The sequence below is a fragment of the Anabrus simplex genome, chromosome 1 (assembly GCF_040414725.1).
Source record: "Anabrus simplex isolate iqAnaSimp1 chromosome 1, ASM4041472v1, whole genome shotgun sequence".
Taxonomy (NCBI): Eukaryota; Metazoa; Arthropoda; class Insecta; order Orthoptera; family Tettigoniidae; genus Anabrus; species Anabrus simplex.
In genome coordinates, this window is record NC_090265.1 from 1720029785 (window position 1) to 1720054038 (window position 24254).

The 24254-nt window shown below is 42.3% G+C and overlaps 1 protein-coding gene across 1 annotated transcript in view; it reads right to left on the reverse strand.

Annotated features, from left to right (window-relative positions):
- Nucleotides 1–421: 421 nt before the first annotated feature.
- Nucleotides 422–24254, reverse strand: part of LOC136864057 (potassium voltage-gated channel protein Shaw) — a 754891-nt gene continuing 731058 nt past the window's right edge. The window contains exons 11-13 of the mRNA XM_067140592.2: nucleotides 17972–18100; nucleotides 9302–9417; nucleotides 422–1082 (exon numbers count right to left, since the gene is read on the reverse strand). Of these exons, the coding sequence (XP_066996693.1) occupies nucleotides 981–1082; nucleotides 9302–9417; nucleotides 17972–18100 (347 nt within the window). The 3' untranslated portion in view covers nucleotides 422–980. The remainder of the gene's footprint in view (nucleotides 1083–9301; nucleotides 9418–17971; nucleotides 18101–24254) is intronic.

Genomic DNA, 24254 nt, shown 5'->3' on the forward strand with positions numbered 1-24254 from the left:
TAGCATTATTATTATATTATCATTATGGGAAGATCTATATTTATTTATTGAAAATGATAGGAATGCTACAGCTAAATGTTTAGTTTGTAAAAAAGAGATACTGTATATATATAATTTACAACACCCATACTGTTTGTGTCACGCTACAGATTATGATCAGTATAAAGACGAAGAACGGGTACTGTAATTGCAGAACTGAAAGATAAATGAAATAACCCTGCCGAGTATTCGATCAATGAGTCAGCAGTTTGATTGAGTTTTAAAACTTCATATTACTGGGCGAGTTGGCGGTGCGGTTAGGGGCGCGCAGCTGTGAGCTTGCATCCGGGAGATAGTGGGTTCGAACCCCACTGTCGGCAGCCCTGAAGATGGTTTTCCGTGGCTTCCCATTTTCACACCAGGCTAATGCTGAGGCTGTACCTTAATTAAGGCCACGGCCGCTTTCTTCCCACTCCTAGGCCTTTCCTATCCCATCGTCGCCATGAGATCTTTCTGTGTCGGTGCGACGTAAAACAAAATAGCACACACAAATTTCATATTTAATTGCAAAGAAAGTTAAACCGTTCAGTGATGGTGAATTCGTGAAGGAATGTTTAATTCTAGCTGGTGAGGAGTACTGTGCTGTACCACTACTAACACCACTATTGTGCCTACTACAGAGCGAGGCAGTCTTTTCGTCCACTCTACGACTGAAGCGCCCTCTTTCTGACGTCACATGGGCGCTCTCACACGTCAGCCATTTCGCGGACACTGCTCTAGTTCTTCTGGCGGAAAGGTAATATGTTCATTTTCACTGTTGTGTTTGACTCAGAGAAGTAACTGTTACTACACTATTTCACTGTCTAGACGTTCACACAGTGTCGCCAATTACCAGTGTAAAGACATGACGTCCTTTTAAAATTGTAAAATGTACTCTAGTTGTGTAAAAATATGCAGCGTAAAATAGAGTAGTTGATAAGCTACAAGTAGAAGGTGTGAGTTCAGAACTTGTCTCCAGTGACGCAATGCGGTTCGTTGTTGTTGTCGAGCTTTACGTCAGCGCTCGGCTGGTCCCTCTCGGCCGGCAGCGGTAGCAGTCGGGTCTGAAACAAGCAGAATTTAAGCCTCAGTTATTGTACAGTATTCACACCACATAATGAAGAGCTCTGGAAAGTACTGAATAGTTTGTTTATATTTGAACTGGCAATTCATTATTATTTGGATTATGACGAATATGCTTATTAATAATAATGTTATTTGTTTTACGTCCCACTAACTACTCTTTTACGGTTTTCGGAGACGCCGAAGTGCCGGAATTTAGTCCCTCAGGAGTTCTTTTACGTGCCAGTAAATCTACCGACACGAGGCTGACGTATTTGAGCACCTTCAATTACCACCGGACTGAGCCAGGATCGAACCTGCCAAGTTGGGGTCAGAAGGCTAACGCCTTAACCGTCTGAGCCACTCAGCCCGGCAATATGCTTATTAACAAACATCTTCAACATTGTACCAGATTGTTATATGCATGTTCTAAATTGCGATTTTATTTGACGTAAATAAATATCACACGAGAACAAGTTCACTTAGTTGTATAAATTACTTAATTTTCACGGTAAGTCACAACACACAATTATACATACTATCTGCGCACCTTTTATGGATAGATTTACACCCTAGTGCTGAATTCGTCGACCTCGGCAATCTTCGAGATTCGTACTGGCAACCTTTGAAACACAAACTATGAATCGCTTATGCATCGCTGTGCGACATCTGGCGTACACTTTACGTACTAGTACTGTTGTTATTTACACAGCAAAGCCAAACTATAGAATTCACTCTAGGAATAAGATTCGCATCGAGAAATGTTATATAATGTTATATAATGTGTGTGTGACACAATTGTTGACTTAAGATAACAAAGGTTTAGGAAAATTCACATCGATCTATCATATTATCGATTCAATTCAGATTTCATTTCCATTCAGGTGGCAGTACTACTGGAACCGAAATTGCTCCCTCCTTACTCCTCAAACCCGTACACAAATCTATCGATAAAAAGTGCGCAGATAGTACTAGCACGTGACACTGCAACTCTTAATAGCGGAGTACCCTGAAGTCGATTCTGACAAGTGCAGATATCAAAAACACCGACTCGCGCACTATATAACATACACTCTCTTGAACTCACCGACTCCGCCTCGGAGCCCAACAGTCACTCGCAGTTCATCACTTGCCTTCTAGTCCAACCTGACTGAGTCCTACACTCACTCCGAGTCCAACACTGACTGAGTCCTGACTAGACTCTCACACTGACTGACAGCTCGATATAATATACTATTCGATCAACCACCTAGAATTATCGATTTCTGGAAGAGTTCTTATAACACTCTAATGGAACACACTCGAAACATCGATCGACCAGCTAGTCGAATGGGTACTCGAACTTTCGTTTACTGTTTACCAATACACATGGAAATCTCTACAACATTCCTAATGTCTCTGGATAATAGAACCTTACAGTAAGTTTCCAGAACCCTTCATATATACCAAATTATAGTACAGTAAGTCTAACATACGAACATTATGGAATTTTCTACCGCTTTCGACTATATAGATTTTGAGGTTAAACTTATAGGCTACACAATACGTATTTGAGGTTATACAAATTTATACTATATATTTACAGGGAAACCATGTACTAGTCATGTTTAACATTTAATAAAAGATAATTTAGCATTAAATAAACTATAATTAAAATATATTAAACATAATAACTGAAGGTTTTACACCAGTTACGATGTCGTACCTACGACAGGAATTATTTTCGGGGGGTGGGGGAGGGGATAAGTCGGCCCCGCGGTGCCTGCCTCTATCCTGGAAGCCTCGGGTTTGATTTCCGTCCAGGTAAGATATTTTTACCTGGACCTGAGGGCTGGTTCGAGGTCCCGTCAGCTTACGTGATTACAATTGAGGAGCCATCTGACGGTGAGATGGCGGACCCGGATTAGAGAGCTAAGAATAACGGCCGTGAAGATTCGTAATGCCGACCACACGACACCTCGTAATCTGCAGGCCTTCGGGCTGAGCAGCGGTCGCTTGGTAGGCCAAGGCCCTTCGGGGCTGTTGCGCCATGGGGTTTGGTTTGGTTTTTGGGGAGGGGATATTAAATATGTAAATTTGTGGGCTTCTATAAAATAATGTTGGGTGCATTTTGTGAAATTAGAAACACTAACTTAAAACTTTCAAAATAACACAATTATTTCATTAAGACACATTTGTATTCATGTTGACAATTACAATAGCAGACGTCTCGTGGGTTTTTTGGCCAGCTCATGGATTATCATTTCTACTGTCACGTATTCTAACACTTGAGCCAACCCATTCAATCTTTCCTGTTTAGTCATATTCCGCAAATAACCATTTTTAAATATTTCAGGGATGAAAGAGGGCGTTCTGGTGTGTCAGTGGTCACTAGTAAGATAGCAGTTACAGTACTCGATGTATTGTTGGGAACATATCGCTGTCGCAAAACGTTAAGTGCGGAAATAAATTCCATCGGTTCAGGATGATTGCTTCTAGAAGAAAAACTTACATATATTTGTTTATAAATGAAAATATCAGCACATTGTTGGCAAATAGGTTACGTAGTTCAAATGAAAACAAAGCAATGAGTTAACTAAAATCTTCTTTTACATGGTTGTCTCAGTTAATCATAATTTCTAAACTTCAAATTTTCTCGGGGGGGGGGGGATTTATCCCCCAATTCGCCCAGCCCCCTCTGCGTACGCCCCTGCATAACTCTATGGAAGTGGTGTGCGTTAAACTAATAATATTGCAACCCAAATTACCACATATTCTTGAAGAACAAATATTTCTTTTCTTTACATCTGCTTTACGTCGCACCGACACCGATAGGTCTTATTACAGCAATGGGAGAGTAGTGAGAAGTAAGCGGTCCCAGCATTTGCCCGGCGTGAACATGGTAAGGTAAGGGTGTATTCAGCCCGAAGGCAGGTCCAAACCTCCGCAGAGGTTTGCCTGAACCGAAGTTTACGTACGGTAGGGTGGCCAGTTACTTTCCGCTCCTCCATTTCCTTACCCTGAACTAACAGCTCGTAGCAAACCATCCAAATCTTGACCACGCCCAATGTTGCTTAACTTCGGAGATCTCACGGGATCCGGTGTTTCAACACGGCTACGGCCGTTGGTGCGTGAACTTGGGAAACCACGGTAAATCATCTTCAGGGCTGCCGACAGTGGGGTTCGAACCCACTAGCTTCCGGACGCACTGCGTGCCCCTAAGTGCTCGCCCGGTAACAAATCTTTCTACCATAAATGTTCTTCATATGTGTATAACCATATGATATTCTCAAACATAGACTGCAACACTTGAACTGAACTGAAACAATTATCGATGAAAATGCAGGTAGTACGAGGGCTGATCACAAAAGCCCAGGTGAGAAAGTTGGAAGTGGCAGGAATGTGAATGTTAAGATGGATGAGTGGAGTTACAAGAAAGGATAGAATAAGGAATGATTACATCAGAGGATCAGTGAAAGTGAGAAGGTTCAAGAAAGTAGGCTTAGATGGTATGGACATGTGTAAAGACGAGGGGCGGACTACTATACATCGAGAAAAGAAAAATGGAAATTGAAGGGTCAAAGAAGAGAAGAAATCAAAAAATGAGGTGGAAAGACAAGGTAAAGGGGACCTAAGAGAAATGAAATGGCGTATGCATTTTAGTGCTGGTAGTGTCCGAGGACATGTTCAGGTCGCTCGGTGCAGGTTTTTTGATTTGGCACCCGTAGGTGACCTAAGCGTCTTGATGAGTATGAAATTAAGATGAAGACGACACACATACACAACCCCTGTGCCAGCAGAATTAACCAATGATGGTTAAAATTTCCGACCCTACCGGGAATCGAACCCGCGTCCCCTGTGACCAAAGTCCAGCACGCTAACCATTTAGCCATGGAATACAACGGGATTGAAGAGAAAAAAGTTTGAAGAGGGAAGAAGCACTGGATATAAATTTATAGAAGACAAGAATTCACCACAGCAACGCTGACCCTACGTGACGTGGGGAAAGGCTGAATTACAGAAGAAGAAGAAGAAGTCCGCCTCTGTGGTGTAGTGGTTAGCGTGATTAGCTGCCACCCCCGGAGGTTCGGGTTCGATTCCCGGCTCTGCCACGAAATTTGAAAAATGGTACGAGGGCTGGAACGGGGTCCACTCAGCCTAGGGAGGTCAACTGAGTAGAGGTGGGTTCGATTCCCACCTCAGCCATCCTGGAAGTCGTTTTCCGTGGTTTCCCACTTCTCCTCCAGGCGAATGCCGGGATGGTACCTAACTTAAGGCCACGGCCGCTTCCTTCCCTCTTCCTTGTCTATCAGTTCGAATCTTCAATCCCCCACCAGGGCCCCTGTTCAGCATAGCAGGTGAGGCCGCCTGTGCGAGGTACTGGTCATCCTCCCCAGTTGTATCCCCCGACCCAGAGTCTGAAGCTCCAGGGCACTGCCCTTGAGGAGGTAGAGGTGGGATCCCTCGCTGAGTCCGAGGGAAAAACCGACCCTGGAGGGAAAACAGATTAAGAAGAAGAAGAATTATTTTAATAATAACGTTATTTTCTTTACGTATCACTCACATTTTTACGGTTTTCGGAGACGCGGAGATGGCGGAATTTCGTCCCGCAGGAGTTCTTTTACGTGGCAGTAAATCTACCGACATGAGCACCTTTAAATACCACCGGACTGAGCCAGGATAGAACCTGCCAAATTGGGGTCAGAAGGCCAACGCCTCAACTGTCTAAGCCACTTAGCGAGGCAAGGAGGAGGTTGAGACATATCTTTCCTGTAATTGATGAGCCTTTACGTGTGTAGGGAGTACATTTCACTCAGTTGTTGCCAGACACCAAAACTTGAACCCTGATTTCACAGGTTTACGGGCTCCCATATGACATGAGATGGATTTTTGCCCTTCCTGACGCTAACCACACTTGGGGACCTAATGAAGATAAAATGGATGACAGTGATTTAAATTTGGTAACGAGGTGGAAGAAATTGTCAGTGGGCTATAAATAGTAACTGTCCTCGGATTTTCCTGGAAGGGAAAATGAGAAACCACAGAAAACCATTCACAGGACAGGTGAGGATAGGGTTCAAACCCAGGCGTCTCACGAATTCAGAGCTTGGCTCCATAGCGGCCACTGCATTCGGTACAGGTGAACCTCTAGTAAATTACTTTATTGAGCGACACCCATAATATGGTTCCATTGCTTCATCAAGTGAATACAACAACTCGATTGGTCTGTCAGTTTCATCAGTTGGAGAGTTAACATTAAAATGAAAATATTTCAGCATTTGCTCAAACTGTTTCTTCCCAAGGCATTGCTAATACGCAATGTGTGTGTCATTCTCAGTTCCCCAATACATTCGTCGATAAGGTGATTTTGCGTGCCCTGAAGCGATCATAATGGAAGAATATACAGTAGGATATAGTTTACACAATTCTGATATGGCAAATTTCACGCTCCAAAACGTCTCTATTAAATATTATTTGGAATAAACCTACCGGTGAAATATCTCTGTCTTCATGCACTGGGCGATTTGTAGGGAATAATAATAATTCAAAACTTGTGTTGGATTTCTTCTGGTCATCGGTTCTTTTTATCATCAGTTACTTTTGTCTTATTTCCATATCTGTTTAAGTAGGCCTACACATTTTGTTCAAGGAGCGAAAGACTTGTTCCTTTTGATATCGATGGAGATACCTCAAAGCAGTATGTTATTACTACTGCGGACCTGAATAGGTTCTTTGGCACTTGACAGTGATTGATTATCAACCAAGCACTACTGATCTGCATTTAGGGCAGTCCCCAGATGGCAGATTCCCCCTTTAGTGCGTTCGAACCCCACTCTCGGCAGCTCGACTTTCCGTGGTTTCCCATTTTCACACCAGGCAAATGTTGGGGCTGCACCTTAATAAGGCCACGGACGCTTCCTTCCCACTCCTGCCCCTCTCCTGCCCCATCGTCGCCATAACACCTGTCTGTGTCGGTGCGACGTAAAGCAACTAGAAAAAAAAAATACAGATTCCCTATCTGTTGTTTTCCTAGCCTTTTCTTAAACAATTGCAAATAATTTGGAAATTTGTTGAACATTTCCCTTGGTAAATTATTCCATTCCCTAACTCCCCTCCCTATAAACGAATATTTACCTCCATTTGTCCTCTTGCATTCCAACTTTATCTTAATATTATGAAGTTTCCTACTTTTAGAAACACCACTCAAAATTATTCGTCTACTAATGACATTCCACGCTATCTCTTCACTGACAGCTCGGAATATACCACTTAGTCGAGCAGCTCGTCTCCTTTCCCCCGAGTCTTCCCAGCCCAAACGTTGCAACATTTCTGTAACGCTACACTTTTGTCGGAAATCATCCAGAACAAACCAAGATGCTTTTCTTCGGATTTTGTCCAGTTCTTGAATCAAGTAATCCTGCTGAGGGTCGCATACACTGGAACCATACTCTATCTGGAGTCTTACCTTTGACTGATTCTCGATACGGGCTCCGAGATGAGATAAGATGGATTTTTGCCCTTCCTGACGCTAACCACACTTGAGGAGCTAATGAAGATAAAATGGATGACGGTGAAATAAATTTGGTAACGAGGTGATTGATTGATTGATTGATTGATCCCATGGCACTACAGCCCTTGAAGGGCCTTGGCCTACCAAGCGACCGCTGCTCAGCGCTAAGGCCTGCAGATTACGAGGTGTCGTGTGGTCAGCACGACGAATCCTCTCGACCGTTATTCTTGGCTTTCTAGATCGGGGCCGCTATCTCACAGTCAGATAGCTCCTTAATTCTAATCACGTAGGCTGAGTGGACCTCGAAGCAGCCCTCAGGTCTAGGTAAAAATCCTTGACCTGGCCGGGAATCTAACCCGGGGCCTCCGGGTAAGAGGCAGCCACGCTACCCCTACACCACGGGGCCGGCCTTACATACTTACTGCAACCCCTAAATACCTCATAACCATGTGCAAAGATCTGTACCCTTTATTTACAATACCGTTTATATGATTACTCGAATGAAGATCTTTCCTTATATTAACACCTAGGTACTTACAGTGATCCCCATAAGGAAGTTTCACCCCATCAACGCTGTAATTAAAACTGAGAGGTCTTTTTCTATTTGTGAAACTTACAACCTGACTTTTAACCCCGTTAATCATCATACCATTGCGTATGCAACTCTCAACATTACCGAGGTCTCTTTTCAGTTGCTCCCAATCTTGTAATTTATTTATTACTCTGTACAGAATAACATCATCCGCAAAAAGCCTTATCTCTGATTCCACTTCTTTACTCCCATCATTTTCTAACCTCACCTTGTCTGGCGAACACCTCTCTTCAAAGACCCATGGAACTAATTGTGTTCTCGTCATTGTGGCTGTCCCCTCTATCCTTTGGTGGTTATTACTGTCTGAAGAAGTAGAACGAGGCAATCATCCTCTATTAACAATAATCAGAGGTAAAATAAAGATATCGGCCAAAGAAAGACGATGGCCATGAAGGGCATGACAATGAAAGATATCTGGTCAATCAATCAATCAATCAATCAATCAATCAATCAATCAATCAATCAATCAATCAATCAATCAATCAATCAATCAATCAATCAATCAATCAATCAATCAATCAATCAATCAATCAATCAATCAATCAATCAATCAATCACCACTGATCTGCATTTAGGGCAGTCGCCCAGGTGGCAGATTCCCCATCTCTTGTTTACCTAGCCTTTTCTTAAATGATTGCAAATAACTTACATTGGAAATCTATTGATTCTCTCCCTTGGTAATTTATTCCAATCCCTAATTCCCCTTCCCCTAGGCTTCGGGGGCGGAAAAGAACAGGGCTGACCAAGAGAAGATTTTTTTACAAGTTGCTTTACGTCGCACCGACACAGATAGGTCTTATGGGACGATCGGATAGGAAAGGGCTAGGAGTGGGAAGGAAACGGCCGTGGTCTTAAATTAACGTAAAGTCGCAGCATTTGCCTGGTGTGAAGATGAGAAACCACGAAAAACCATCTTCAGGGTAGCCGACAGTGGTGTTCGAACCCACTATCTCCCGAATACTGAACACTGGCCGCACTTAAGTGACTGCAGCTATCGAGCTCGGTAGAGTTCATAAGCTAGGAGACTGGCACGGCGGACCTGCCATTTCTCCAGTATGGGAGATGACTACTTACCAGGATCTCTCTGAAGAAATAAACAGTTTATCAAGGAATCGGCCGTGTACCGTTCGAACACTTACCTGAATGGGTATTAGCAGGTGTGTCTCGCCGATAGTGGCAGGCCTGGGCTGCAGTGGGGGAGGCGACACTGGAACCAGAGCCTGCGTGGACGTCAGCAACGGCAGGCTGTCTTGAACTGAAAGAAAAAACAGGGTTACGGTTATCATGAAATGAAATGGCGTATCACTTTTAGTGCCGGGAGTGTCCGAGGACATGTTCGGCTCGCCAGGTGCAGGTCTTTTGATTTGACTCCCGTAGGCGACCTGCACGTTGTGATGAGGATGAAATGATGATGAAGACAACACATACACCCAGCCCTCGAGCCGGCGAAATTAACCAATGATGGTTAAAATTCCCGACCCTACCGGGAATCGAACCCGGGACCCCTCTGACCACAGGCCAGCACGCTAAACATATTGCCATGGAGCCGGACACGTTTACCATGATAAATGATTACTGTGACAAAAATAAGGGCGCGTTGCTAAAATGTGGAGGACCGCCAGTTTCTGTCTTCGTAACATCTACAAAGGCAAATCATTACGAAGCTATCACCAGTATATTCACAAATTTGTACAATGTCACGTAAATCGCAACACAGCGGTCAAATAAAAATTCCTAAACCAATATGGCTGACAGTGACAATCAAGCTTGTTTTTATGGGCCTACTACGCACTGCGTTATTTCATCTGTTTTTTCTGGGCTTTGAGTTTCCTCCTGAGTGGGTTGCGTTCTTGTATATCTTCATAAGTAATTCCCGTCTCCTGTAGGTCGCTTCTCACCTCCTTGAACCAAGTTGCCCCAGTCTTCTTTACTGTAGGTAAATATCTGGTAGTCCGCCTCTGTGGTGTAGAGGTTAGTGTGATTAGCTGCCACCCCCGGAGGCCCGGGTTCGATTCCCGGCTCTGCCACGAAATTTGAAAAGTGGTACGAGGGCTGGAACGGGGTCCACTCAGCCTCGGGAGGTCAACTGAGTAGAGGTGGGTTCGATTCCCACCTCAGCCATCCTGGAAGTGGTTTTCCGTGGTTTCCCACTTCTCCTCCAGGCAAATGCCGGGATGGTACCTAGCTTAAGGCCACGGCCGCTTCCTTCCCTCTTCCTTATCTATGCCTTCCAATCTTCCCATCCCCCACCAAGGCCCCTGTTCAGTATAGCAGGTGAGGCCGCCTGGGCGAGGTACTGATCATTCTCCCCAGTTGTATCCCTAGATCCGATGTCTGAAGCTCCAGGACACTGCCCTTGAGGCGGTAGAGGTGGGATCCCTCGCTAAGTCCGAGGGAAAAGCCAACCTTGGACAATAAACAGATTAAGAAAGAAAGAAAGAAAGAAAGAAAGAAAGAAATATCTGGTTCGATAATTGTGTGGGTTTCATTCAAAGCAAGTGGCCATAAAATGCAATTTTCCTCCTCCACATGACATCAGAGATCTTCTGAATATCAGTATACAGCTCATGGTTATGCCGACGTCTATATTCGTCTTTCTCTTTACTTGGCCAGGAATTTTTCTTAAGTTCTTTTTCTTTCTTTCTTTCTTTCTTTCTTTCTTTCTTTCTTTCTTTCTTTCTTTCTTTCTTTCTTTAATTTCCATTTTTTCTATCAGGCCTTTCTTGTTCATATCGAGGCAGTGCAATGATGTCTGAATTTTGCGTGTAAGGGTATGGACTTTTTGTTGTAAACGTCTTTGTTCGGTTTATAATAATAATAATAATAATAATAATAATAATAATAATAATAATAATAATAATAATAATAATAATAATAATAATGGCGTATGGCCTCCGAAGGGGCGTGGTGAAGGTCTTTCGAGTTGACGCCGTATGGGCGACCTGCGCGTCTATGAGGATGAGGCCCTGTCTATGATGAATTCTAATGATGGATATGACAAACACGCCCAGCCATAGGAATTAACCAATGAAGGTTGAAATCCCCAAATCGGCCGGCAATCGAACCAGGGACCCCTTAGGCGAAAGGCAAGCACTCTATTTAGCCATGGAGCCAATTTATTCATGTGCGACGCGAAAGCTTCTTTTTCAGAGATCTTGGGTTCTATCCACTCACTAAGATATTTAAAATCTGTCCGTTTGACTACGCCCTGGTTTACTTTTAGCTCTCTTGCTGCCGGTTTGATGTTAATTGTGAATTGCGTTTCCTCCGAAGAGATCTGGAGGCCTGTTCTTTTCCGCCTGTGCCTTTAGGTGGTTAATTTGCTTTCTGGCCACGTCTAAAGAATCAGAAAAAATGGTGGATCATCTGCAAAAGCTAGGCGTTCAATTTAAAGATTCATGTTCATATAACCCAATCTCATACCATTTCGGAGCACATCGTCGTCACTCGCGGATGACTTCTCCAACGATGCAATTGAAGAGCAGGGATGAGAACCTACCTCCCTGCCTAACTCCTGCCTTTATCTTGAAAGCGTCTGAAATTTCTCCTCTGAATTTAACCCTGTAGATCAGGGCCTCTCAGAGTGCATGCGCGTGGTGCATGCACTGTGCACGGTGCAAAAGACGACTTCGCTTGGTTGACCAGAGTGCAGATCCCCCACTCCTCTCTCCCTACACCTGTCTCCCCGTTCGGCCTGTCTCCGCGTTCCTCACCTTCACTGCTGTTTCTCCCCCACTGCAAAATGTTTACGTGTGGTGAGCGGAGACGCACAGTTGTATGGGACAAGGTTACCAGTGTTATTAAAAAAATTAAAAATGAATTAGAAATACACATACATGTTTGAGAGGAATGTAAACATAATTTAAAAAAAATGCAGAACCCGTAACCAAAATGAAAATGCTACAGTACTGGAACAAAACTCATTTGTGGATATAGAATGCTCTTCTTCAAGCTGTTTCAACTTCCTTAATTCTTTCTCTCTGACGTCTCCTATGATTTCACAATAATTTTCCGAATGTAGTCTGTTGTAGTGTCTTTCAATAGATGATTTTCTTACGTACGTAATTGTCGTCCCACAGATTAAGCATTTGGCGTTATCGTCACGACAAACAAACAAAAACAAAAAATACGAAAGTTCCCAGTTCGATTGAAATGGACTTTCGGAAGTCTTTGCTTTCTTCGAAACAGGTTGCTCCATTATTATGTTGTTGTCGTGCGCTTGTCTATTTCACTGATAAACACGTCGTCTACCACCAAACGCTTCGTCGCTCTCAGCACACTACACATTCCGAGTCAAGCCGAGTTGAGGCGAAGCGTACCGATGCACAGTGCACAGAGCCTATGCACCTCGCTCTGCACGCGTGAGAGTTTGGGCGTTTGAGAGGCCCTGCTGTAGATAGTGTCAGCTAGAGTCCGTTCGATGATTGCCCTAGTTTCGTTATCCAAGCAAAATTCCTTTACGACTTCAATAACAGTGATTCTATCAATCAAGTCATAGGCCTTCTTGAAGTCGACGGAGGTCACCACAAATTTCTTGTTCCTTAGTTTCAGATATGAGACGATAGGTTCGAAATTCATAATTTGCTCGCCCATTGCCTACGTGATATACAAGGCCTGGAATTGTTGGCAAGCTGATGGGGGCGCGTAGAGTTTCAAAATACGCCACTAGATGTCATCTTTATGGGATGACCTACACAAGGCTCGTAAATGGGAAAGAACACAAGTATGTTGATATCCACCTCATGAATTCATAAAAATGCTATAAGGAAGGGAAAAATTTACAAAAAATATTTCGGTTAAATCACATAATACATATTCCGTAGCTGTCAGTCACTAACATTTTGAAGAATCGTTTAAATTTTGAAGATCATCCAGGCTCTCCATTAGTGTAGCCAAGGTCATTTTTTAATGTATTCCTGTGTGGAAGTTTCAAGCAACCATCTAATTAAAATGTAGCCATTAGGTGCTTTTCTATGCCACAAGACAGTATTTTCCAAAGTAGTCTCACCAAATTTGATATTTTTCGATCCGTACTGGCCTAGCTTATTTACTTCTGTAAAATTGTTGTTTTCTCCTTCTCAGATTTTAATTCTTTCAGTTGTGTCGAAACTTATAAATTACTTACTTATATCTATCAATTGACTTCCTCAGCAAGATAGATTTCCATCTATTTCTATTGTAATTAGCTCTTCGGGATGCTTTTGGAGTTGGGGTGACTACTACAATTGCTACTTTTATCATATAAGTTTGAGAAGCTTCTGCGAAGTGAAGCTACCATTGATTGAATTCTTTCTGGTTTAGATGAATTTAATCTGGGGTAGGATCACTTGTGCGTTTGGCACGTATTTGTTTATGAGTGGGATAACCACTAAATATGGATGATATTTTATTTGGAAGAAGCTTCTTCTTCGTGGGAATAACACCAAAATTAGATTCAAGGAAATGCTTGCTATACACTTTCGACGGTCTTGTCACTAACCATATAAACCTAGTTTTTGGCCTTACCTCGAAACGGAAATTTTCCACTTCTCTAGTAAGGATGGGTCAGTAAGAAAGAGGTGGAACGCCACTTTTTTCTTTCTTTGCACTGTTTGAAGAACATCTTGGAACAGTGCAATGCACCATTTTTAATTCTTTACTCACATTCCCATATAGTGCACTGAATGTGCATAATAGGACTTGGCCCTACAATGATTATATGTACCAACACTAGCTGATGTACCCGTGCTTCACTACGGGATTCTCATAAAGACAGACTTTATGGTTTTCCTAACAGAAGTCAACATAGGTCATTACAGAAACGCCAGTAGGAATGCAGTGATTAAAACCAATGTTATCGCATAAAACACTCGATCAAATGAAAAACCGCACATTTTCTCACTTTCAACGAACAGTACTACGGTGCCGATCTAACAGTCCAAAGTTGTTATATTGTAGGCCTTCACATTTAGTTTTCTTTCGGCTCTGTGATATTAGAGCGTCTTATAAAATTATTTATAGCGTAGACTGTAGTTCCTTATTCTCCGACTTCACATACGGATTTTCGTAAAATACTTTTTACACATTTTCTCATGACTCGACGCTGATATGGACTCAGTAACAAAAATCCAAACTCATAAATATATCTCTGTGATAGTTGCCGGTACTGTAACAATGTATAAGACATAAATGATCGGAAATGTAATACTATATAACTTTAGTTATGTAGTATTTATCGATACGGCCACTAATAACATAAATATTTGGAATTAAATTTTAGGCCTTCCACTAAAATACCATTTTTCCCAGCGTGAATACAATTATTTATAGCCTATATTATAGCTACTTATTCCCCGACTTTTCCTACCAATTTTCTTTAAGATAAGACAACTAATAACATAAATATCTGAGGATTAAAATTTAGGCCTGCCCCTAAACTATCATTTCAATTAGCGTGAATAAAATTATTTACGGCCTAGATTATAACAAATACTCCGACTTTGTACACCGAGTTTTATTAAAATAGACCACTAATAACATACACATTTAAGAATTTAATTTTAGGCCTTCACCTAAACTACCATTTCACTCAGCGTGAATAAAATTATTTATGGCCTAGATTGTAGCTACTTATTCCCCGACTTTGCATACCGATTTTCATTAAATTTTCTTCAACCGTTTTCTCGTGATGCGTGTACAGACAGACAGACAGACAGACAGACAGACAGACAGACAGACAGACAGACAGACAGACAGACAGACAGACAGACAGACAGACAGACAGACAGACAGACAGACAGACAGACAGACAGACAGACATTACGGAATATTAAAAAGTGCATTTCCTTGTTACTGTGGACACAACTGATACAGAAATACCATCCTTTTTAAATTCTGAGCAATGTACAGACAAAACTCTTTTATATATATAGACAAGACTAAGCAAAAAAATTTCCAAACAGCAGCATTGACAGTAACACCACACTATTCGTCGCTGCCATAAAAAACTTAAGGTAGTCTTGGGGTGGTTTGGTACAGAAGTAGACGAAGAAACAACCTATACATTTATGTTACTATTAAAAGTTTATAGTCAGTACCTTGACGGAGAAGAGCGGGTCTCCTAGAGGGTTACGCATTTTCTCAGGCCATGGAGATTTGAAGCCGTGATTTGAGGTACGGGGAAGGTGAGGGGGTGGCGCCCGTTGCCCATAAAAATGCTTGTCCCGAAATTTGCCTTAGTGTAGGAGAATGGAAAACCATGGAATGTCATTCTCAAGTTAGCCGACGGTGGGAATCAGACCCTCCGCCTCTCGACTGCAGAGCTGCATGGTTAGCAAAACTAGCCGCTGTTGAGTTGAAGGCCACTCACCTCAGTCAACATAAATAGGCTTATATATTATATGAATACACCACAAAAAATAGGGGCCGATCACCGAGACGTTCGGACTCTTTAAACAACAAGCATCATCATCATCAACATCATCATCAAACTACAAAATAACCAATCAGATCGAAACTAACTTGTAATTAATGAAGGAAAAACGATAACAGGATGCATCTATCAGGGTGCTACAATTCGTACAGCTATAGCACGCCAAAAGATACCACGAAAACCATTAATAAACTGCAAACATATACATGTAGCCCAAATCTTATACCAAGTTACGGTTCTAATTCACTGACAACAGCCCATAACACTGACGTCTACAGGTAAGACTACAAACCTAAAGTGTCTCGCTATTCTGGCGGAAAATTGACCGTTCTTTCAAGGCCTCGATTATTATGTAGGCGACGACTCGGCACAATATATAAAACAATGCAAACAGGTGAATATTGACATAAAACAAAGGAGGCGGTTAAAAACGAACTTCAGTGTGAACTGTGCCCTTTGGTGACGTCGTTCGGGAATCATTCATAGAATCACTGGCAGAGTTGGATCACTCTGTAGATATTTTCCACGATATACGAGAAATGTGTATCAATTCCACATCTCCCAAACTACTGGAGCAATTTCAACCAATCTGGGTACACTCATGACTTACTATCTGGAAAAGATACTGTGAGGTGTTACACCCGTATCGATGTGATCTTGCAGGCTGTGATGTGAAGTATTGAGGGATGGCCATAATTGAGAGACATGTTATCAAATAGGTAGGGAATTACAGTACAGCTGATCAATGTGATCTTGCAGGATGTGATGTAAAGTACTGATGGACGGCCATGACAGAGAAACATATTTATCAAAGATGAGCGTTAGAATATAGATGGTCGATGTGCCCTTGCGTTAGAGTACAGCTGATCGACGTGATCTTACAGGCTGTGATGTGAAGTACTAAGGGATGGCCATGGATGAGAGACATCTAGAAGGCTTTATTATAAACGAGATCTCATCACATCAGTCTCTAGAGAACTGATTATTTCATTAGTGATAGTTTGATAGGCTCTGAGTCAGTTCCCCGCTTTCCATGCAGAGATTCCTACACTTGTCGACTCCAAAATTCCATATAGACGTCTCTCGTACCGGGCGAGTTGGCCGTGCGCATAGAGACGCGCGGCTGTGAGCTTGCATCCGGGAGATAGTAGGTTCGAATCCCACTATCGGCAGCCCTGAAAATGGTTTTCCGTGGTTTCCCATTTTCACACCAGGCAAATGCTGGGGCTGTACCTTAATTAAGGCCACGGCCGCTTCCTTCCAACTCCTAGTCATTCCCTATCCCATCGTCGCCATAAGACCTATCTGTGTCGGTGCGACGTAAAGCCCCTAGCAAAAAAAAAAGTCTCTCGAAAACGAGCCCGTTAGGAGTTCCATTTTCCCTAAAGAAAATTTGACACTTTTTTGTGTCTAACATTGACAATTTTGGAGTAATACGACTTGGAAAATAAACGACTCGCGTGGCTTTTTCACTTGTACATAATACCACCTACTCGTAATGTAATATACATAGCGTAAAGAATAACTACTTCAGAAAGAAATAGAATAGAATCTTTTGAAATGTGGTGTTACAGAACAGTGTTGAAGGTGAGATGGATACATCAAATCACGAATGAAGCGATACTGAATCGGATTGATGAGAGGAAATCGATTTGGTAAAATAATAATGTCGTGTGGTCTCCGAAGAAGCCTGATGAAGGTCGAGTTGACGCCTCATACGCGATCTAACAGTGAGGATGGGGCCCTACATAGGATGAATTCTAATGCTAAAGGCGGCATACACACCCATCCCCCGAGCCATTGGAATTCACCAACGAAGGTTAAAATCCCCGACCCCACCGGGAATCGAACCCGGGACCCTCTAGAGCAAAGGCCAGCACGCTAACCATTTAGCCATGGAGCCGGACATAGATTTGGTGAAATTCGACCGGAAAAGGGGGTAGAATGATAGGACATATCTTAAGACACTCAGGACTTGTTTAGATTGTTTCTGAGGGAAGTGCAGCGGTAAGAACGGTTGGAATGGACCATGGTATGAATATGACAAGCTGATTAGAGCAGTTGTAGGATGTAATAGGTGCGTAGAAATGAAAAGATTAGCGCAGGATAGGATGGTATGGAGAGCTGCTTCAGACCTGTCTACGGACTGATGAATCAAACAACAACATGCAAGTAAATGATCTGGAAGAATGTGGGGATGTATTCTCTCTCAGGTGTGTGTTGGTGTTTCTTTACTTTGTGTCTGACAGGCTGAAAAACTTAAAGACTGAATGTTCCGGTCTCAAAGTGAATACTGAGTGACATCATTTCAATTACTTTTACGGGAAATATTACAAAGGCTCGGTAGTTTGGCGGCACAAAGGCTCAAAGCTTTAATAATTGAAGAAGCCGTACTTACTGGTGGGACCGCGAGCCTGCAGGGGGACCTGGTAAGGACAGCGGGGTCGTGCACTGTGTACTACCTGCAGGCCAGGTATGGATGGTCCCTGAAGAGCTAGCCCGATCACATTCACTCCGTTAACATTACCTGCAACAACAAAAGAACGACGTGAGCACCGTCTGTTCTTGTTCGCAACCGAGACTTCAAAAGATCACCAAAATAAGACTTCCACCTTTACAGTCCTGGGTTCCTGCTGTGACTACAATCTGATCAATATCACTGATCTGCACTTAGAACTGTCACCAAGTTGGCAGATTCCCTACCACCTACCTTTAAATAATTTCAAAAATGAATCGAACCCCTCCCTTGCTCAATTATTTCATTCCCTAAATCCTTTTCCTTTAATTTTTCTTTTTTCCATTTCATCGTTTTGAATTCATTTTTTAAAAGTCCATTCAAGCGTATTCATCTTCAAAAGTCATTCCACGCAATCTCCCTGCTGACAGCTTGGAACATACCGCTTAGTCGAGCAGCTCGTCACCTTACTCCCAAGTCTTCCCAGCTCAAAGTTTGCAACATTTCCGTTAAGCTACTCTTTTGTTCGAAATCGTCCAGATCAAATCGGGCTGCTTTCATTTCGATCTTTATCAGTTCTTGAAAGAAGTATTCCTGGTAAGGATTCCATACAGGGGAACCATAATCTGTGATCCTACTAGAGACGCATATGCCCTCTCCTTTAAATCCTAATTACAGGCCATAAATACCCTCATAACCACAAGAAGAAATCTGTAACGTTTACTTATGAAAATCCTCAACTTGTTTCCAGTCATTCGACCGGGTCAGGAATGGAATGAATGAAGACCCCATCTAGTGGCGAGGATAGGAATTGTGCCGGCTACCGAAACCTGTCGCACTTCCTCTGTGGCAACGATTAATGACTGACAGATGAAATGACATTGGAGAGTATTGCTGGAATGAAAGATGACAAGGAAAACCGGAGTACCTGGACAAAAACCTGTCCCGCCTCCGTATTGTCCAGCATAAATTTCACATGGAGTGACCGGGATTTGCACCACGGAACCCATGGTGAGAGGCCGGCGCGCTGCCGCCTGAGCCACGGAGGCTCACTGTAACGCTTATTTATAACCTTTTTAATATAATTACCCCAAAAAAGACATTTCCTACAGAGCTCGAGAGCGGCAGTCGCTTCAGTACGGCCAGTATCCGGTATTCGGGAGGAAGTGGGTTCGAACCCCACTGTCGGCAGCCCTGAAGATGGTTTTCCGTGGTTTCCCATTTTCACACCAGACAAAGCTGGAGCTGTACCTTAATTAAGGCCACGGCCGATTCCTTCCCACTCCTAGCCCTTTCTTGTCCCATCGTCGCCATAAGATCTATCTTGTAAAAATAAGTAAATAAATAAATAAATAAATAAATAAATAAATAGACATTTCCTTATATTATTAACACTTAGGTACTTACATGTATTGATGTCTTCAGTTGACTGAAATCATCGTCCTTTTAGGGTGAAATTCAGTTTAGAGAATATGGGGTTATGCCGGGGAGGTATGGTGGACGGGGAATCACAATTATCTTCATGTTTATAGTGAACAGCCGTGTGCGAGCTGACTCTAGGAGCTGTCTGCTCTTTTCTTACTGACATTTTCTCTTTCAAGACTTCTCAAGACTTGGAGATAATACCAGCGGCTCACCGTTTGACCCTCGGTTGCGCACAACGCCGTTGACCCCTAAGAAAACATCAACTACACTTTCACATTCGACATTACCTGATGCGGTTTCTTTGGTCTCGGCGATTTTTTTTTCCATACTACCGTGTATCTCAAGTTAATGCGGTGCTTGCAATATCAGACATCTCGTCCATCGCAACACATACTCACCAAACAGCGCGGTAAATGGCTAGTTATTTATCGGAAACGGCTAAGACAATCAATCAATCAGTTAATCAGTCAATCAATCAATCAATCAATCAATCTGCATTAAGGGCAGTCACCCAGGTGGGAGATTCCCTATCCGTTGTTTTCCTACCCTTTTCTTAAATGACTGCAAAGAATTTGGAAATTTATTGAACATCTGCCTTGGTAACTTATTCCAATCCCTAACTCTCCGTCCTATAAACGAATATTTGCCCCAATTCATTCTCTTGAATTCCAACTTTATCTTCATATCGCGATCTTTCCTACTTTTAGAAATACCACTCAAACCCACTCAAACCCACTCAAACTTATTCGTCTAGTAGTGTCATTCCACGCCATCTATCCACTGACAGTTCGAAACATACCACTTAGTTGAGCAGCTCGTCTCCTTTCTCCCAAGTCTTCCCAGCCCAAACTTTGCAACATTTTCGTAACACTACACTTTTGTTGGAAATCACCCAAAACATATCGAGCTGCTTTTCTTTGGATTTTTTCCATTTCTTGATTCAAGTAATCCTGGTGAGGTTCCCATCCACCATACTGTAGTTGGGGTCTTACCAGAGACTTATATGCCCCCTCCTGTACATTCTTATTGCAACCCCTAAATACCCTCATAACCATGTGCAAAGATCTGTATCCTTTATTTACAGTCCCATTTATGTGATAACCACAATGAAGATCTTTTCTTATATTAACACCTAGATACTTACAATGATCAGGGGCTGCCTGGAAGAACGTGGGTTCGAATCCCCGTCAGAAAATCGTAAAATTTAAGAAACGAGATTTCCACTTCCGGAGGTACACATGGCCCTGAGGTTCACTCAGCCTACACCAAAAATGAGTACCAGGTTAACTCCTAGGGACAAAGACGGTCGGGCGTAGAGCTAACTCCTGTACCCCATCAAGTGCCGAGGTTATGGATAGTGGAAGCCTTTACCTTCCACCCCTCCAAGGGCCTTGATGGCCTATACGGATATGACTCTGCTTTGCTTACTTACAATGAACCCCATAAGGAACTTTCACCCCATCGACAGTAATTTTGGAGTTCGATTGTTTTGTGAAGAAGTCTTCTTCTTCTTCTTCTTCCTCTTTTTCTTATTCGACCGCTTTCCTACACCGGCGATTGACGGGCGCAAACTGTGTCACACATATGGGAATTTGGCCCTGTTTTACGGCCGGATGCTCTTCCTGACGCCAACCCTATGTGGAGGGATGTAATCACTATTGCGTCTTTCTGTGGTGGTTGGTAGTGCAGGGTGTTGTGTGAATATGAAGAGCAGTGTGTTAGGACAAACACAAACAACCAGTCCCCAAGGCAGAAGGATTAATCACACGCGATGAAAATCCCCGACCCGCCCGGCAATCGAACCCAGGAACCTCTGAACCGAAGGCCTCAACGCTGATCATTCAACCAAGGAGTCGGACGTGATAAGGGTTTCTACACTAAATAAATTACTTTACCCCGAATAAAGAAGTTCTTGCTCGGAGCAAGCTTGTTTTAATATAACGGCAGGGTACCGTGCTATTTATATGAACACTTTTTCTTTTAACATTTTGAATATAGAAGGTGTTCAAACGTTACATAACTTGATGCCAAATGATGTATGGAAATGTTAGAATTTAGTTTCTTCGTCCGCTCATCTACGAACACGCACTGGCCTGCTTAACGTCGACAACAGCAGAGTCCACCACAAAAGCTAAAGAAAATAAAACATCTCTTTTCATTTATCTCGTTGCTGAGCTACGAACCAGCTATATATATTTACCACAATGCCTACTTTTACTTGTAACTGCTAAACATGTTGTCAAGTTGGATGAAATTAAGACGAATAAAACGCTTTTATTAGTGGCCATAAATGCCTATTTTGACCGTCAGTGCCTGTTTCGCGATAAGCACACTTTCTTATAGAAAACATTGTTTGAACACCAAGAACCAAGTGGCTGCCAGGAATAATGTGGTTTGGAAGCTAACTGTATCGTTCTGCGATGCGATTTTATTTTACGTAAATATATATCATACGATAACACGTTCACTTCCTTGTATAAATTACTTTATTTACACGCTAAGTTACAAAACACAATTATACATACTAGCAAGTGACACTGCAACTCTTAATAGCGGAGTACCCTGAAGTCGATTCTGACAAGTGCAGATATAAACAAGAATGGCGTATGGCCTCCAGAGAGGCCTGGTGCGGGTCTTTTTCTCGTAGACGGCCTATTAGGCGACCTGCATGTGTGTGAAGATAAGGGCCCTACCTAGGATGATTTCTAATGCTGAATACGTGACACACACCCAGCCCCCGAGTCATTGGAATTAACCAATTAAGGTTAAAATCACCGACCCGGCCGGGAATCGAACCCGGGACCCTCTGGACCAAAGGCCAGCACGCTAACCATTTAGCCATGGAGCCGGACAGTGCAGATATCAACAACACTGATTCGCGCACTATACCATACACTTTCTTGAACTCACCGACTCCGCCTCGGAGCCCAACAGTCACACGCAGTCCATCACTTGCCTTCGAGTCCAACCTGACTCCGAGTCCAACACTGACTGAGTCCTGACTTCACAAACAGTTCGATATATATACTGTTCGATCAACCATCTAGAATTATCGATTTCTGGAAGAGTTCTTACAACACTCTAATGGAACACACTCGAAACATCGATCGACCAGCTAGTCGAATGGGTACTCGAACTTTCCTTTACTGTTTACTAATACACATGGAAATCTCTACAACATTCCTAATGTCTCTACATGTATCTGGATAATAAAACCTTACAGTAAGTTTCCAGAACCCTTCCTATATACGAAATTATAGTACAATAAGTCTAACATACGAACATTATGGAATATTCTACCGCTTTCGACCATATGGATTTTGAGGTTAAACCCATACACAATACGTATTTAAAGTTATACAAAGTTCATAATACATATTTACAGGGAAACCATGTATTAGTTATTTTTAATAATAATAATGTTATTTGCTTTACGTCCCACTAACTACTTTAACGGTCTTCGGAGACACCGAGGAGCCGGAATTTAGTCCCGCAAGAGTTCTTTTAAGTGCCAGTAAATCTACCGACACGAGGCTGTCGTATTTGAGCACCTTCAAATACCACCGGACTGAGCCAGGATCGAACCTGCCAAGTTGAGGTTATAAGGCCAGCGCCTTAACCGTCTGAGCCACTCAGCCCGGCTTAGTTATGTTTAACATTTAATAAAAGATAATTAAACGTTTAATAAAATATAATTAAAATATATTAAACATAATTGAAGGTTTTACACCAGTTACGATGTCGTACGTACGTCAACTGGAATAACTGGGGAGCACAGGCAGACAGTGAGATCCTCAGTACTCAGCAGAGTACGCTTGCCCAGTATAGTACAGATCTTGCTATACCAAATTGTAACGGTTCAAATCCCGTTACAAGATGATAGCTGTATTTTTATTATTATTATTATTATTATTATTATTATTATTATTATTATTATTATTATTATTATTATTATTATTATTATTATTATTATTATTTCCGTATTATTATTTTATCTGTGCGATTACTATTATTTTGTTATAATTATTATTCAATTCGATTATGCATTGCTTGTCGCTTGCGTATTTGTAATTTAGGGTATGCACATATACGTATATGTAGATTAACATTAAATACCTGTACAGTGAGTTTTGATGTATCAGATGTGGATGTGACGTTGTTATATTTTGCACTACTGGCGATTCTGCCAAGTCATCGCCACGTCATGGCTACGTCATCGTGCTCAGTTAGCACTGAGCTCTGTTCCTTTGAGTTTCTCAGCCGCCCCAGGGGATTTCACCATTACATGCAACAGTTTGAGGCGTTGTGGGAGTATGTCACTGATACATAAGTTATAAGTAACAGATATGAAGGTAGCGAGAATGATTGCTGGTGCAAACAGGTGGGGACAATGGCAGGAGGGTACCATGAATGAGGAGATAAAGGCTAAGTTAGGAGTGAACTCGATGGATGAAGCTGTACGCATAAACCGGCTTCGGTGGTGGGGTCACGTGCGGTGAATGGAGGACGATAGGCTGCCTAGGAGAATAATGGACTCTGTTGTGAAGGGTAAGAGAAGTAGAGGTAGACCAAGACGACGATGGTTAGACTCAGTTTCTAACGATTTAAGGTTAAGAGGTATAGAACTGAATGAGGCCACAGAATTAGTTGCAAATAGAGGATTGTGGGGACATTTTGTAAATTCACAGAAGCTCGCAGACTGAACGCTGAAAAGCATAACTTTCTTTAATGATTGATGTATGTGTGTATGTATGTATGTATGTATGTATGTATGTATGTATGTTATTATTATCATCATCTA